Source organism: Lissotriton helveticus, chromosome 9, assembly GCF_964261635.1.
Source record: "Lissotriton helveticus chromosome 9, aLisHel1.1, whole genome shotgun sequence".
Classification (NCBI taxonomy): domain Eukaryota; kingdom Metazoa; phylum Chordata; class Amphibia; order Caudata; family Salamandridae; genus Lissotriton; species Lissotriton helveticus.
The window spans coordinates 684,181,867-684,200,067 of NC_136070.1; the positions used below are offsets into that span (position 1 = coordinate 684,181,867).

Sequence of the window (18,201 nt, forward strand, 5' to 3'; positions counted from 1 at the left end):
GCAAAATGAAACTGGTGGTCTCGCCTTAAGTCCCCTGTACCTCATCAACCGTAAGTCCAAGCACAGTGTAGCGTGAGCAGGAAGAAAATACACCCTGTCCTGGCTGAGAAAATGCCTCGCTGTATCGCTTCAGATACTCGGACTGCCGGCGAGCCTGTAGATATTCAATAACTTGAAGAAACACGCTGATGCCGAAGCAGGCTCCAGATTCTCAGGCCACTTGTGATGGGGGGGCTTCTGAACCGCGCCTCTGGAAAGCGCGCAGCAATGTGAAAAAAACACCTCCTCTCGAAGAAAGAAGCAGGAGCCTCGACGGGGATTTAAAAAGGCAACACCCTTTATTTCAGATTGATGGCGAATGCATTTCGGCCGGTATGGCCTCATCAGCGACTGCGGTGGTAATGACGGAAGTCCTGACGTTCTGCAGTTTGTTAATGCACCCCACCGCACTATGATTGGTGCGAGTGTCCGCTCCGCCCCTCAGCAGAAAAGTCCTCAGTATGCAGGGTCCGAGAAAATCAGCGGACTCCATTGCCCAGGATGCACCAGTGGCTCCCAGGTGAGTACTGCTCAGGGACGTTCATGGGAAAATCCAAGAAAATAGCAATGGGAGAGGTGCTTCTGCAAAGCGTTCATGAAAACCGCAAAATGGAACTGGTGGTCTCGCCTTAAGTCCCCTGTACCTCATCAACCGTAAGTCCAAGCACAGTGTAGCGTGAGCAGGAAGAAAATACACCCTGCCCTGGCTGAGAAAATGCCTCGCTGTATCGCTTCAGATACTCGGACTGCCGGCGAGCCTGTAGATATTCAATAACTTGAAGAAACACGCTGATGCCGAAGCAGGCTCCAGATTCTCAGGCCACTTGTGATGGGGGGGCTTCTGAACCGCGCCTCTGGAAAGCGCGCAGCAATGTGAAAAAAACACCTCCTCTCGAAGAAAAAAGCAGGAGCCTCGACGGGGATTTAAAAAGGCAACACCCTTTATTTCAGATTGATGGCGAATGCATTTCGGCCGGTATGGCCTCATCAGCGCCTGCGGTGGTAATGACGGAAGTCCTGACGTTCTGCAGTTTGTTAATGCACCCCACCGCACTATGATAGGTGCGAGTGTCCGCTCCGCCCCTCAGCAGAAAAGTCCTCAGTATGCAGGGTCCGAGAAAATCAGCGGACTCCATTGCCCAGGATGCACCAGTGGCTCCCAGGTGAGTACTGCTCAGGGACGTTCATGGGAAAATCCAAGAAAATAGCAATGGGAGAGGTGCTTCATATATATATATATATATATACCTTGTGTGGTTCTCCTGTCATTTAGACATTCAAATGGGTATGATCTGGTAAACCGAGCTGCTTTACACTCCTTCAAGACTTAACCTAAAGGCTGTTTTAACCTATCATCAATAAGAGTTGCTTGGACTGGTGCAAGGTGCCCACTATAACTAGTGGACAGCATATGTCAGACCAACTTCTCACACTTCTGAGATGCAATTTTCTTTTCCTTGTGTTCAGTCTTCACCCTTGTTAAAATTAAATGTACATTTGGCCCCCATGCTGGTGATCGAAGAGTCTATATGTTTGCATTCTGCTCCTAAGTATGTGATATTGTTGCACAGTCTCCATCTGCTTTCTGTCTGGATTTGCTGCACTGTTGCTCTTTTCACAGTAATTTGTTGGCAGCATGCTTTTGTTTCATGTGTTTCTTTGTAAATCATGGACACTGCAAAGGTCTCCTTGTTTCTTCTGACCACTGATTTCATACCATACTAGTTAAGCATTGATGTATGTGTTCTCTGGTTCTTCTGCCATCATAATATTTCTTCATTACTGAGGTTGTTGTTAGCCGTAGTTTGTTCACTCATCTTCTCAAAGTCAATGCACCCAGATGTCAGCTGTAGATACTGCATTTAAATATATATTACTGCGTTAAAGTTTCTTTCTGTTTTCTTTGCAGTTCCTGGGGTCTATCCTGAAGCAAGTCCCATACAGAGAATGGCACGTCTCATTAATGGAGGAGTTCAGCTTTCAGATTCCCAGTTTCGTCCATCATGAGAATGAGGAGGTTAGTGCTCTCAAGGGTCAGCATTGAACCACTGGGGAAGTCAATTTAACACAAAGGCAGAGAAGGATAGAACTGTTTATTCAATTGCACAGTGATTGGTAAAGTTCATTTTTATACTATGGGTACACAGGACTGGAATAGACCAGTGGGAAAAATAAGGTACGGTTCTCCCACTCCCTATAAAAGCCGACTGTTGGACCTACGATGGGCAAGCCCAGCACAAAGGGGGGTAGCTTGGCTCAAGTGACAAGGCAAGTGAAGGCTTTAGTGTTAAGCCGGCTCTGACCCAATAATAACTCCCTGCGCAGTCACACCAAAAAGAAGGACACCACACCACTGCTGTAGAAAAATACGATTCCTTTATGTAAAAGTTCTCTGTTGTAAATAGGGTTCAGTTGGGAAAGCACATTCGCATTTCTTTAGTCACAAACCTCTGGGATTCAGTTGCTGAAATAAATACTGTAAATAGATCTTCAGGAATAAATAGCAAGATAAATAGAATAAATATCAGGAATAAATATCACAAATAAATATCACTTTTATATAGCAGAATAAATACTGGTTCATTTAACTCAATAAACACATGTTCATTCTGGTATCGCTGCCACCAATTAAATGCTTTAGGAAGATTACACTTGCAATACGTTTCAGCTTGGAAAGATAACTCTTACAGTTCACGTTGGTTTCAAGGATAACGAGTACGGGCTTCCCTAGGCACAAAATAAGCTTTAGACACTTTAGGGTTCACTCAGGGAGTAATGCGCGTGTATCTAGAAGGCAAGGAAACACAGTTAATACAGCATTTGCACTCCGCTGCCACCGGGATGAGATCTCTGCTTTCCGGTGGAGTCTATGCGCGCCTACAGGCTTTGAAACCGCTAGCACACAGGCGGCACCAGTTCAAAGTCTTTAGATTGACAAACGGGCTGCCGGAGGGGTCACACAACCTTCGAGCTCAGTCAAATGAATGCCGGTTCACAGTTCCTTCACAACGCTGCACCCCACCTGAAGAAACGGGCCCACCTCGCATCGGCTGCAATCGGAAAGCGATTCAGTCAGGGCACAGCACTTCTCACGCCAGCGACAGGGTTTTCAGGGGCTCCACGGTCCTCCCTCCGACTTCCTCATATGGGGTGGATCCCGCCCACAGCTACAGCTTCCGGCTCACTGGGGAAGGGGCCGAGACGCTAGTCTCTCCCAATGAAGGCCGGCCTTTCCCCGCCCCGGCGCACCACCTCACCTTCAGTCCGCACAGGAAGCGCTCTACGGAGGTGGGGCTCGGAGACGTCCGAGCTCCACCCTGGAGGCGCCTGTCGCGAAGGGGGCACTTCTGAAGATCGCGGTCGCGGCGAACTTGCTCTCGCCTCGCGACACGCAGTATCAGTCACGATATCACCACCGAGGGGGGGCGGGGAGGCACTACAAGTATGGCCACAGCCTTTGGGGCAAAGAGGCACTTGCTGGGCAGGCGCTGTAGGTGCAAGGTCACCACTCACGCAGCTGACTGGAACGCCAGTCGGAAACAACGCCAGCAACCTTTGCTACTCTACTGCCTACGCTACCAGCCACCTCAGGGGGTCAACAGGGCAGGTGTCAATCTGGTGTCAAGTCTGGAATCTCCTTCTTCTTTTCTTCTTTCTAAAATGGCCGCCAGGGACTGGGCCTTTTATAGCCAGTGCCCTGGGGTGCTGGCACGAGGCAGAAGGTTCTAGAACCTTCTCTGGCTGTGGCAATACCTTGGCACTTTTGAGGTATATCTAGGTCACTAGCAGCCACCGTACTGTGGCTCTAGAGCAGCCATTTTGTGTATCTGAGGAAAACAAAGGGATTCCTATCAGGAATGTGCGTCAAACAAAGGGCGCCAAAACCTCAAAATGCCAGAGTTCAGGGAGGCTCCAATGGGAGTCACTCACATGAGGGAAAAGGGTGTCCACCATTTTAGGGCCACTCATACAGGTTGACAACCCCAGTTTGTAATGCCACAGGTTCCGCCAGGCACCTTGTAAATAGGTGCCAAAAACCTTGTGAGCAACTGGGCGTCAAGGAACATCTAGCCCCATGAAACAGCACATAAAAAGTCCTGGCAGACAAAGAAAAACAACAAATTTTGGGAGGTACGGGGGAACAAAAGAAATCATAGTGGTGAGGGGACTCTCAGAAGCAGACGGGTCTAACACCGACCTACTAGGAATCAGATGGAGATGAACTCCATAAGGTAATTACTCTCCACCTGGCTCATTAGGAGCCACCACATGTCAGGGTTATACTCATTGCCCCAATGGATCCCCTTCAGCTAAAAGGTACTCTTCATGCTAGAGCCACTCTCCATTCAATGGATCTGAGGTCATATTCATGCAAAAAGCAGTTTAGGTATTGTTTCTATCAAAAAGCAAAGAAGAATGACAGGCAAACAAAGAAGGGGGAATCCAAAGGATTATTTCCTGGTGCCCTCACACATCCATGAGGATGTCATGCATCATAGTGCACGTTCTGTTGGTAGGGTCAGCGCTGCAATGCCCCATGGGCCCCACAAAGTGCCTGTGTATGGGCAGTTTGAATGTGAGTGTGGAGTGAATGTGTGCAGTGAAGTGAAGGGAGACTAAAACTGTCTCAGAGATACCAAACTTGACTTTAAAGTAATGGTTCCCTTGGAAGGATTAAAAAAACATAATTTGATAGGGGCTACTACAGTGGTGTGATGTACCCAAGTAGCCTTAATCTGTGAGTGTGGCCATGTGGACATCTTTGGCCCCTAAAAAGATCCATAACACTTCTTCAGGACTCAAGTAAATGGGGAAACCCTTCCCTACACCTAAGACGTGATATGCAATGTAGGTATTCCCTCAGAAGAAAATACCTGTTTTAAAATGTTTAAAATTGATTTTCCAACCTAGACAATAAATTATGAAAGTAAAGAAAACACGCAGTAAACAAATGTTTTGTATGTATGGTCCAATACGCCACCAGAATCGCTTTTCCAGCTCACTGTATCATAGTGTCTCCGAAGGTAGACATGTACATGCTATTGTTGGCGCTGATCAGTCGCCACAACTTGAAAGATGTAAAAAAAACAAGCTAGTGCACACAATATAACAAAACAGGCAAGTAGACATATGTGTAATGTGTAATTGGAGTGATTGTTCTCAGGTGTGGTGTGTACGGCCCCGGGAAGGAGGGATGACCAAATGGTCAATGAGGAGAGGAGGGGCGAGCTTGAGCCAATAGGAGCAAGCCCCCTCGCATGCTAGTGCAACCAAAGTATCATCCCTCAGTGGCGGCCGTCTCAGAGTGTGTAGTGGTCAAATGATGGCCAACCCAAAGACACCATGGTTTTATAAATGGGGCATCTAAGCAGTAAAATAGGACAGTTGAATGTTTTCTTAATGGAGACTGCTGGTGAGAGAAAAGCATGGTGCACTGGCATTATAGTGATGGAGAGAAAGTCAGGTGCGCATAACTGCTAGCCATCCCTCATGGTGGAATCTAGGCCTATTGGTGTCTGTGTTCATGTTGGAAATATGGTCCTCCTCATGTAATAAGTAACATGGGTGACCAAGTGGTCTATTTCCAATGGATTAGAGTGCTTTGGGAGCGCTATTGGGCAAAAAGCTAATGAGGATAAGAGAGAAGAGAAGGGGCACGCTGGTACGCTAGAGCCAATAGGAGCAAGCCCCTCGAGTGCTGGTGTAACGGAAGTATCATCCCTCAGTGGCAGCCATCCTGGAGTGTGTAGCGGTCAGATGGAGGATGGCCCAAAGTCATCAATGGTATTAGTAAGGGGCAATCTAAAACAGCTGACACACAGTAAAATGTTTTCTTATTGTAGGGTACTGTCTCATTGGTATCAACAGAAACATTCATGTTAATGAAGAAGAGACCCATGCCAAGTCCTAAAATACTTATCATAAGCACTGCTTAGTGTGGTGTGAGAGACTCTATAACAGGGCCTTTCATATGTGACATGGTGTCAGTGGTGATATGGTAGATCAGAGTGCATGTATGAAGAGAATGTCAGTATATCCATGGTAAGGGAGTATCTGATTTTGCAGGGGACTGACTGGGGAATTACACCTCGCACCAGCCAGAGGTTTTAATTTTTCAGACATTTGCTGTTGGTGGAGAGGCAGAAAATCCACTGTTGCTCTCTTCTGAAAAGGTTAACCAGGCCCCATGAGTGAGTTGCTTCAAAATTGTCCATCGGAGGTCAACTGGAGAGTAATTAGAGTCGCAAAAGTGATTGGACATTTTTGTAGTGCTGTGTTTGCAGTGGATGTTGCGCCAGTGCTCCATTATTCTTGGTTTGATGGTGCATGGGGTCATTCCCACGTAATGAAGGCCACACGGGCAAGTGATCAGGTAGATGCAGTTTTTTGTATTGCAGTTAGTGTCATTTTTTTGTATCCAGGTGAACTGGGGACCCAACTTGCCCTCTTTGGAATGTTTATAAGAGGGGACATTCCCCGTAGGACTCACAGGGATAGTAGCTTGTGACAGGTAGTAAGACCCACAAGGTGTTCTACATGAAAGACTGTTGAATGCGGGGCCTGGTGTTCACCAAGAGGTCCTTCAGGATCTGGGTACACTTAAAAGCAAATTGTGGCCGTGGAATCTCAAATGACCCAGTGCATAAAATTCCCCAATGTTTCAATATGGTGCGTTTGATCCGATTGGAGTTGGGGGTGAAGATAAGGACACTAGTCCACATTTTCAGTGGGTCTTGTGTTGGTCTCTAAAAGAGATTCCTATTAATTGTTTTGTATACTTTTCTCAGCTCGTTTGATAACTCTGAATGCGTAGTACCAGGAGGACAGATTCCTACTAAGTGTTTTGGCTTGAGCGCCATAATCTTTCAAAAAGCTGCAATTTCTCCGGACACAGAGAAACTGCCTATATGGCAAGTTCTCCTATAGGGCTTTTGGATGGTGACTATTAAATAACAGAAGACTGTTGCTATCAGTGATATTTTTATATGTCTTAGTGCATAGATTCCCCACCTTAATGGAGATTAGTAATTCCAGGAATGGTATCTGCCTTGTTGAGGCAGACTGGGTGAATCGCAGGTATGGGTTAAGAGTACTGATCCAGCATCCAAATTCCTGGCATGTGGTGTTATCACCTTTCCAGAAGACCAGAATAATATCTATGTATCATCGCCACTTTAGAATGTTGGCATTGAAGGGATTCATGTCAGTAAAGATGTGTTGTTCTTCAAAATGGGCCATGTATAGACAGACCAGGCTTGGGGCAAGTGTGCTGCCCAATATTGTCCCTTGTATCTGATGATAGATCCAGGTATTGAATTTAAAAAAGGTATTATTCTACGCTAGTGTGGCACATTCGATGATAAAGTCGATCAGCACTGCTGTTGTCCAAGTTTTTGCTCTGAGGCAGGCCTCAATGACCACTATGGTGGCATCTTGAGGGATGTTGGTGTACAAGGGCTTTAAGTCTAAGGTCAAAAGGAGGTTGATTTCCTGTTGATGATTAGTGTCAGCAATCAGGTTCAGCATGTCCCTTGTCCTAGAGACCAGTGGTATAAGGTAGTGGTCGCAGAACTTACTCAAAGGTTCTAATAGAGATCCAATGCCGTAGACGATTGGCCTTCCTGTAGGGGGGCTGTTTTCCTTGTGTATTGTGGGCAATACGTAAAAGTAGCGGATCCTTGGTAAGGTATTCACCAGGAACACTGCCTTATGTTTAGCGATTCAATCTTGTGCCTCCGCCATCATGACCATGGATTGAATTTGTTTTATCAAGGTCTCAGTTGGATCTGAGCTCATTGAGCGGTAGTATCTCCCATTCGCTAGCTGGTGTAGGCCTTCTTGGTTGTAATCGGTGATGTCCATCACAACAATCGCTCTGCCCTTGTCTACTGATTTGATCACGATCAAAGGATCCTCAGTCAAGGCTTTAACTAATCTGCGTTGTTCTGGATGACAAATTGTTGAAGAACCTAGGAGCTCTTATCTGTGCAGTCTTCTTCAATATGGCTTTTTCAAAGGTGAGAACCTCACTGGGTGTCATGGCTGAAGGTAGGTGTCAACTCAGATAGAATCCGTAGTCCTGAGTCCCAACTGTCAGGGGTTTTCCTGTCCTGAAAAAAAATCCTGAAGGTGAACTTGTGGAAGACCTGGTGACTTTTGCTTATGAGACGGAATTGGTCTTCCAAAGAGGTGTGCACGAATACAAGGCCTTTGCGTAGTACTGCAATCTTGTCTTCGGTCAGAGTCATCTTTGAGAGATTAATGACTAGTCTTCCTTGGCCGACTGACTCCTGGTCTGCATCTTGGTTTCTTGCAGTTTCCAGTGCACTTGTGTGTTGCCTCCTCTTCTTCTCCTCTGCTCCCACCCAAAAAAGGTTGAGCAAAGAGGTATTGGAAGAAGGGCTGCAGTGGTTGGGGGGGGGGGACATCTGGAATCCAGGGTACCACATTTGTCGGTATGCTGAAAATGTGGGTATTGGATATCCATACATGGATGGTGGGGAACCCTTAACCCATCGGTTCTCATTGCTGCCCCAACTGTCATTACTCAAAATGCCGTTTGAAGAATGATGTGTCCTGAGAGATGTGATAGAACCTTCGTCTGAAGAGAGCTTATGCTGCAGGAGGTAATTCTTGTGCTCGTTCATCTGGGCATTGATCTTCGAGAGCTGTGAATTGAATGCTGAGATACTGAACCCAGCTTTCAGTGCAATCCCTGTAATGTTGATTTTGATGATGAGTGCCTCAGACAGGAATTTGGCCATGTTGCTGATAAGAATGAGCCAGTAATGTGTGTATTTCATGCAATTTGTGACCATTCTCATCCTGAACACCATATCATCAAGAAACAGGTGTGGTGCTGCAGTCACTAAGAACCCGTTGGGTGCTATATTGGCTCTAAGGTACACTGAAGATGTCCTTACTTGTGTGACCACCTTCACCTCCAACTCCGATCAGATGAATGCAACAATATGTAACTTAGGGTATTTTATGCACTGGGTCCCCTTAGATTCCACAGCCACAATTCAGTTTTAAGTGTACCCAGAACAACCTGAAGGACCTCCTGGTATACATGAGACCCCATGTTCAACAGTCCCACATGCAGAAAACCTTGTGGGCCTTACCACCTGTCTCAAGACAAGATCCCTGTGGGATCTGCTGGGTATGCCCTCTCAGTAAACATTCCAAAGTGGTCTAATTGAGCCCCCAATTCACCTGGATACAGGCGATACAAAAAAAACAGTTTTGACCTGATCACCTGCGGGTGTGGCCTTCTTTACGTGGGAATGACCATGAGGGCTATCAAAGCAAGAATATTAGAGCATCCGGGCAATATCTGCTGCAGGTGCAGCACTACAAAAATGTGCAATAACTTTTGTGACTCAAACCACTCTCCAGATGACCTCCAGTGGTCGATTTTAGAAGCAACTAGCTCATGGAGCTCTGGTAACCTTTTCAGAAAGGAGCTACAGTAGATTTTCTGCCTCTACACCAACAGCAAAGGTGCGAACGATGAACTCCTTTGGTGCAAGGTATAATTCCCCAGTCAGTCCCCTGCGACATCAGATACTCCCTTACCATGAAAGCATTAATATTCACTTCATACATGGCATCTGATTTAAAATATCACCACTAACACCATGTCACATATGGGACGCCCTGCAATGGAGTCTCACACACCACACTAAGACCTGCTTATGATAAGTATTTTGCGAATGGGCCTCTTCTTCATTAACACAAATGTTTCTGTTGATACCAATGAGGCAGTACCCCCCCATGAAAACATTAACTGCTTAACCGCGGCGCGAATTCCGCTGCAGTGCGGCGGTTTTAATCAGTGGGCGGGGCTGCGTCAGCCAACGGACGTGCACAGCACTACGGAGGTAGTGCTCGCGATGGCCGTTGGCTGACGGGAGCACTAAAGGGGTTAAACTGTCTTAGTCTACTGTTTTAGACACTGCTGTTCTAATACCATTGATGCCATTGGGCATTTGACTGCCACACACTCCAAGATAGCTGCCACTGAGGAATGATAATTTCACTACACCAGCATGCGAGGGTTCGCTCCTATTGGCTTGAGCTTCCCCCTTCTCTTCTCCTCATTAGCCATAGGCCCAATAGTGCTATCCAAGCATCCTAATATATTGGGAATAGACCACTTGGCCGCCCCATGTTACTTTTTAAAGAATAGGCCGATATATCCAACATGTACGTAGATGTCAATATACCTAGATTTCCCCATGAGGGATGGCTAGTGGTTATCTGCACCGGGCTTTCTCTCCGTCACTATATATCTGAGAGCAATTAGGTGCCCCATAGTTTTCTACTACTGTCACTGTCCATTAAGAAAACATTCAACAGTCTCAGTTTCCTGCTAAGATGCTGCCTTTCAAAAACCATTGTTGACTTTGGGCTGGCCTGCATTTGACCACTACACATTCCGAGATGGTCACCACTGAGGGATGATACCTATGTTACACCAGCATGTGAGGGGCTTGCTCCTATTGGATCAATATCGCCCCTCCTCTCCTGTCCTCATTGGCCATTTTGTCATCCCTCCTTCCTGTAGCTGCAAGCACCCCACCTGAGATCAATCACTTCAATACCCACACCTTAAAAGGCAGGTCTTCTCCTCTGCTAAGTCTCTATCCAGGTGACCGGAGGAAGGTAGGTCTCTGGCACTCTCTGTGCAGAAATCACATAAGTATGGTTGCTTCTCTAGAACGCTCTCAGCTTTTCCTTTTCTTTTCACCCTAAGGTCATTTGGGTCCCCTTGATTTACTGTTTCTTAATGCTGAGTATCATTGCTCTTACCACAGTTAGCAGCTAAGCTCTACCCTCTGCTTTTGACCTATGGGGCATTACAGATTGATCCAAAGGATAAGACATGCCATTCACACCTGAGGACAACTAATCACTTATGATACACTGTGTAACACCAACACAGATTGGTTTTATGTTGTCTGTTAGACCTATGTCTACTTGCCTGTTCTGTTATATTTGATGTATCAGTGTGAAATGTATGTTATTATCCCGCTGTCTTTTTCACGGAAATCACAACGCGGTTGTTACAACAACTGCGTTGTAATTCTGCATACCATTACTCAGCAAGTTGGAATGACGACTTGCGGAGGGGGGGCGCTGGATGTTGGAATAGTATAACTTACTATTCCAGCTCCAGTCTGTGCGGACAATAGGGAAGGTGTTGGATATTAAATCCAACACCTCCCCCCCCCCCCGCAAGCCGGAGTAATGGTATGCGGAATCATAACGCTGTCGTTGTAACGACCGCATTGTGATTCACTGCTGGAAAAAAGATTTGTGGTAAACGCTGTTTACCATCAGCGTGTGCTTCACTTCTTTCACGTTGTGGTAACTGATCAGCGCCAACAATAGCATGAGCATATCTACCTTAGGAGACACTGTGATACACTGTGCTGGAAAAGGGATCCTGGTCTGGTGACGCATTGCACCATACATTCAAAACATTTGTTTACTGTGTGTTTTCTCTATTTTCTCATACATTTTCTAGGTTGGATGATCAATTTTCAACTTTTTGAACAAGGTATTTTCTTTCAGGGGAATACCTACACTGCATATTACGTCTTAAGTGTGGGGTAGATGTATCCCCCTTTTCTTTTAGGTCCTGAAGAAGTAGCTGAGATCTATTTTGGGCCATCAGTCGTTAAACATGCCAACCTGACCACACTCACAGGATACATCATGTCCCTGTAGTTGCCCCAACCAAATTTTGTTTTTTTTATCCTGCCAGGAGAACCATCACGTTAGTTCAGTGTGTCTTAGACAGCTTTAGTGTCCCTTTATTTCAACATACACATTCACTCCACCCCATACATTCAAAACGCCCTCACACTGGCCCTTCTCATCAGACGGCAAAAAAATAAAAGGTCTCTGCTAAAGCGACTCTTTGTGGAGCCTTACGAGGAGCAAGTCCAATGATGATACATTACATCCTCATGATTGTGTGAGGGTACCAAGATTTTTTTTTTTAGGATTCCTGCTTCTTTGCCAGCATTTTTTTCTTCTTCACTTTCTAGAAGAAAAGTACCTCCACTGCTTTTTTGCATTAGCACTTTCTGTGCCTAGGTACAGGACCTTTATTGGCTCCCACCCCCTCCCCCTTTTTGTTGTTTTGAGTCATATTCATGGCCATATTCGAATCTTTACAATGTCCATAAGATATAACATAACATTACATAATAAACATTTCTCTCAACTCATTAAAAGCAATTTCAAAGTGGGAGACAACATGTGTAGAGTTTAATCAAAGATGAATGCTCCTCTATAAGTAAAACTCCCATAGAGTGGGCAGGAGTTGCTGCTTATTCTGAACTCGGACTGTCTTTAATTCACTCCCATATTAGGGTTTTATTTTCCGGTGCATCGGCAAGTGCCTCGCCGCCTGTGATGATAATGCGATGATCTTACAGTTCCTTCGAAGCATGTTCTTATCTGCCCGGTTCATCTTAACACCTAACCATTCAGTAAGTACCAAGTGTATTTCTTACAATAATCATAGATCTATTCCCCTGAGATAAAATGTCCACCTGTACGACCAGAACAGACACATGTTGAGAAGGAAGTCATGAAGGACTGAGGAGCATCTGGGTGTACATTGTTCAGGTTTGTAACTTCATTACAAGAGTTGACGGTAAATTAATGATGACCATGAAACCTTCCTCACTCAGCACTTCCTCTCATCCCAAAGTGTGATATCTACTCCCTGGATAGCCAAATCATATCAGACTGAAAACCCTCCACAGAGTAGATGAGGGCTATGTTAGCAGAAACTAGACGAATAGTTCCTTTGTTCAGGTGACCACTGATGCATTTCATCAGGGATAGTTAGGCGCCTCTTTAGGTGATCTCTCCTGATAGATGCAAGTGATTGAATAAGATTAGCCAAGTTTAATCAATATAGCAGATAAAGCGGAGGAAGGTCTAAAGCTATGTAAAAGCTTTGAAATGATTCTCTCAGAGAGACCTACAAAAAAGACAACAAAGCTGTCTGTTTCTACCTATTGTCAGGGGGGGTTCTCAAGGAATGAAGGGCAAAACCGAATCTGGTGTAATCCCTGCACAGTAGACTTGAGGAAGAAAGGAGAAGCCCTCCTGCTAAAGAAATCTCACTCCTTCGTCACAAAGAAGGCTTGTGAACTGAACTTTCCTTGCAGTGCCTTTATGTGAACACTAGAGAGAGAACCTAGTGACGGAGCACAGATAATGACTGAACTCTGATCTTCTTATCCAAAGATGCTTCTTCAGTCCCATGGTAAGAACACTCCAACATAGTTGTATAAGAGTATCCTTAAATCATGCTTTCTGGGCACTGAATATATTTGATTTAGTAGTGGAGAATCATTCGCCAATGCCAGTTGTAAACACTGAAGGTCCAAACAAGAACCCCATCTTTAGCTTTTCTTTCTAATATGGAATCACTTGTCCTAAATATCTGTGTTTGGTTAATGTCTCACTGAGGCTGTGAGTTGTCTTTCATTCTTTGCAGGATATAGTAATTGGCTTCCAAACATGTGCCAGAGTTCATGAATTCGAATGCCGTCAAGTACTTGAAGAGTTCAAGGGTTCCCTTTTAGCTACTGAGCAGGTAAGAACCATGCATCTCTTTCTGTGTCATATTTTGAACTTTTCCCAGCAGCAGCGGTTCACATTTGCAAAAGTGTATTTTAAAATAAGATAAAAGTTTACAAGGAAAAAAACAAAAATATGTCTAAAGACTTATGCGGTCTACAATACTGAAAACAAAAATGTATCAAATAGATGGCCAGTACAGCCTCCCGTGCCTGATGTGTACATAACATTTGTTGAAAAAATATTGAAATTTGTATAAACATTTTATTTTGAAGGCACTTATGATACCAAATGCAACAACCTCTTAAATTCACCATTAATGACAAGTAATTCAACCTTCACTTCCTCCTTTGGATTACTCATGACTTCAGAAGTGATAGCGCACAGACTTAAAGGCCGCTCTCCAAGACAACTCATATTTAGGAATGTGGGTGTTCAATACAAGACCGGGTCTAAGACCAGGCCCTGGACTCAAGGATAGTGGGGTGCTCAGGACCAAACGTCAGGCATGGGTAAAGGCTGGGCTCTGTATCCCCAGAATACAGCTACATTGAGGAATGGGACAGGGATGAGAATATATTCAATAGCACACAGCTTACTGTGTTCAAAACTGCTGCTGAAATAGTGACTGGTCCTGGCCAGGAGGCAACTGGTACTGACCCTGGTGTGTTTTGTTACAGGATTACCAGTCCTCCCTTTTGGCAAGGTTGAGGGGCCTTCATAAGGTCAACGTGAACAACCCACCCTGACAAATGGCAGTGTATTGCAGTGTGATTGCATTATAGGGGCTGAGAGCATAGTTCTGATAGCATCCAATGCTATGTTGGTTAAAATTCTGCTTCCAAGTTATTAAAATCAAATCGGAGCGCTCAGTCAGATCTCATTGGAAGCAAGTGTGCCTATAAGACCCGGCAATGAGATATTAGATGGGACTAAGAGGGGCTGCAAGCAAGACAGGAAAAGTTGGGGTATAAGCTGCAGAGGGCTGCATTCTTCTCTGCAGGTTTTGTCCTCACCCAGCAGAAACACTTGGTTTACTTGTGTACTTTCTTTCTGGTCTCCTCCTTTGACTTTGTACACCTGTTCATGTTTAACAGCGTGAAGACTGTAATAATAATAAATTACGTTTTCATTTATAGGTCTTGTAGCTGTATTGTTGTCGTTTCATAGCGTTGCCACGTCTTGAAGATACTATTTTTAATAAATTAATAACCCAGGCACAAATAAATATCACGTAGGCCCAGGGCTTTAAGTGGGCTGGGTCTTGCTGGTGCACCAGCTGTTCTAAAAAGCATGTGCGGGGACGGCTCCTTATCAGGCTCTTTATTTGCCCACACTCTCCGGGCAGAAACCTCAGTTTTCTCTGAGTCCTGTTTTCCCTGGAATGTCTGCTCTGATCTCACTGCTTGAAGAACTAATGTTCATTGCTGCTGGGAAGCGGGGCTCTTTTTCCAGTGCAGCACACTGTGCAGAACAGCAAGGCACTTTCTAATATAATGCAGAGTACATCATTACAGTGTTCCCCACAAATGGTGTTAAATGTCATTGTCCTCTACTAGAGAAGGTTTCTACCCTTCATATTCTTATATACTTTTACAGTCAAGGCAAAAATGATACTTACTTGCTGTTGTTACACGAAAGGACATATTCCCCAGCCAGGGCACTCCAAGGACACATTATGCTGTTCTCTGTTTTTTAATCTGTCAGTTTATATAGAGCGAACTTTTTCCGGGGGCACTAAAGCACTTTGCATGTAAACAATACGTTTTTACGTGACAACTGTTTTGCAGAAAGAAATGCTTTGAGGGTGTAATCACACCAGGAAACCTCTTGGAGTAGCTATTCGCCTTACAAATTCAAAATAATAATAATAATAATTGGAACATGTATTTTGTTACACGCCAATGTTGCTAAAAAGAAGTTTCGCTGAAAAAATAGTTATGAGGGAAAGGCAAGGAATTTACTTGAATATCCCTCTTTAAACACAGGAAAAAACAGGAGAGGGCCTATTTAAACTAACCTTTGCAAATCCACCCTTTGCGAGAGAAAAGACTTAAAAGGAAACAAATTATTTGAAAAGGACCAAGCATGTTTACCCTCAGATATAGCCAACAGAAAAACATACCATTGACAAAGCCAACAGCCCTGGCTTGTTGTATATGCAATGTTACTTGCTGTAGTGTATATCTGGATGCAATGACAGAAGCACCAAAATATCAGTGGGGCGGCACACTATTCAAAAGCACATATTTTTAGCTTTTGTGTCTTAAGCCACGTGCTTATTTATATCTGCCTCGCCTCTTTGAGAGACCCACCAGTGTTTTCATCCCACATAGGCCCTTCGTCGCAGGCCAGGGTGTATTTCACAAAGCATGCTCCGAACAGTAACTTGCTACATTCCATTTTTTTTCTTTCTGAGCATGATGAACTGGCAACTGTGGTAAATGTTTATGCATGTGGTAATTCAGAATTATTCACAGCTGGGATAAGCATAGTGATATCGTGTTGGATATTTCCATAATACACCCTGGCAGCTGGGGTTGTTGCAAATTGCATAGGGGTTTTGTTTCAATTATTTTGTGGCTAATCTTGTTAATTGTTCTCTGATTCTAACTCCTGTGGCCTTGTACCCCCCCACACTCCAGTGGAACTGAAAGTGCCAGCGATTAATTGTCCCTGGCCACCGCCCAATCTGCAGGTAGGGCCTTTCAGTGCATAACATGGCGCACACTGAAGCAGCCTCTCACTCCGTGTGCCGCCTGTTCAATAAAATGTGAACATCTGCAATTTTTCTTAGAAAGTAAATGTGGGTGAAAAGGTTGGCATGTGTATGGAAATGAGTGGCAAACCCTACGGTACCACACTATAAACATTTTGGCAAAAGTGGAAGTCATTTTACAATTATTATCTCATCTGAAGAAACCTTCTACATATATTTCTTTTCTTAAATGGGATTATACTGTAATTGCATGTACAGGTGATTTTCCTAAGATTACCTTTGTACACGTGTGCTGCTTTCGTGGGCATTGTCCCATGGGCATGATGACATGTTGCACATGTATTAGCACTTATAATTTCTGCATCTACAATTTTGTCCACTGCCCCAATATCGTGGCCAAAGCACAGGCAGCCATTTTCTTTAATGGGCATACTGCTACCACCGATTCATAAACCACAATATCTGCTTGGTCGCTCTGGCTTGCTCTCTGCCTCACTCTGAGAACGCGGAAGAGCACACATGTGCGCTGGCAAAGGCAAAGCATTGTAGTGCTATTCTAGTATCTCAAATTGAGACGTACTGCATCTAGTATATGGGCTTACGCCTGCCCATAAGGTTCCCATTTGCTGCCACCATCGTCGCTCTTCAATTTTGTCCACATAATTCCACTGCATACCATGCCATATATCTCCACTACACAACTTCATACCACGTCTCACAATTCTGATAGATACATCTGCTGTGTGGATTCCTCACCTTGTGAATATCCCCTTGCGTCAGCAACATTCGGAAATTCTTTTTGTAGCTTCGCGCCGACGTGGATCCGGACGTCACAGAGGCACGGCATCGCTCGCGACTCCGCTGACGTCACCGACGCCTATATTAGGCCCACGCCGGCGTGATGACATCAGTTCCCTTTTTTCCGCGTCGTCGACGCTAACGGTTTTCAGGGATCGTAATGTAGCTTACAGTAACTTTGTTACTATTTTCATACTATTGTGTCTATCTTTATACTCTTCGAAATGTCGTCGAAGAAGACTGGATTTAAAGCTTGCGGCGAATGTGGCAAGACTATGTCTATCACCGATCCTCACGAATGCTGTGTCTGGTGTTTAAGCTCCGACCATGATGTTGAGGACTGTCCTTGCTGCAAGAAGATGACTCCGAAGGCTTTAAGAGAGAGAGAGACGAAACTCCTTGTGGCAAAACTTAAAAATAAGAAAGTTAAGAAATCTTCGAAGTCTCGATCTCGTCGGTCGAGGTCGAGGTCTCGTTCGAGGTCACACTCGGAGTCGTCTTCAGCTCACGCTTTGAAGTCTTCGAGGAAGAAACACAAGAAGAGGAGCCATGAGTCACGTCATCACTCTGGGAAGGACTCTAGTTCACGACCGAAGTCCCAGGTCAAGCTTCTGAGTAAGGAGCTGGAGATTTCGGAGTCGGAACATGATGAGGCTTCACATCCGGATTCACCCGAATCTCAGAAGCAGGTCCATTCTCCGATTCCATCCAATCCTTCTGGTCAGGAGGATGAAGGTGAGGAGCAAGGGGCTGGTGAAGTCGAGGTTCCGGTACCTGCGGGTTCGTCGACCCCGGTTCCTAGACTCGATGATGAGGTCGACGTCGTATCGACTCCGCCTCCTCAGGAACAACCAAGAGGTCCATATCCTGAATTTCCGACTCCAGGTCAGGATCCTTCTCAGTTCCTGAACGCCATGTTTGGTGTCTATTCCAGGGCAATGTTGCCGTCTGGTGCACCTGTTGGTCCCACGGGTCCTATGGCCTTTAACTTAGGTGTTCCCCAGGCTTACGCCCCTGCACCCTTCATGCCTTTT

At 45.1% G+C, this 18,201-nt stretch overlaps 1 protein-coding gene across 1 annotated transcript in view; it reads left to right on the forward strand.

Moving 5' to 3' along the window:
• The window catches only part of LOC144783245 (maestro heat-like repeat-containing protein family member 1), a 111,059-nt gene that overhangs the window by 40,402 nt on the left and 52,456 nt on the right, over positions 1–18,201 (forward strand). Inside the window, exons 16-18 of the mRNA XM_078662326.1 lie at positions 1,949–2,056; positions 12,426–12,545; positions 13,568–13,666. Of these exons, the coding sequence (XP_078518452.1) occupies positions 1,949–2,056; positions 12,426–12,545; positions 13,568–13,666 (327 nt within the window). The remainder of the gene's footprint in view (positions 1–1,948; positions 2,057–12,425; positions 12,546–13,567; positions 13,667–18,201) is intronic.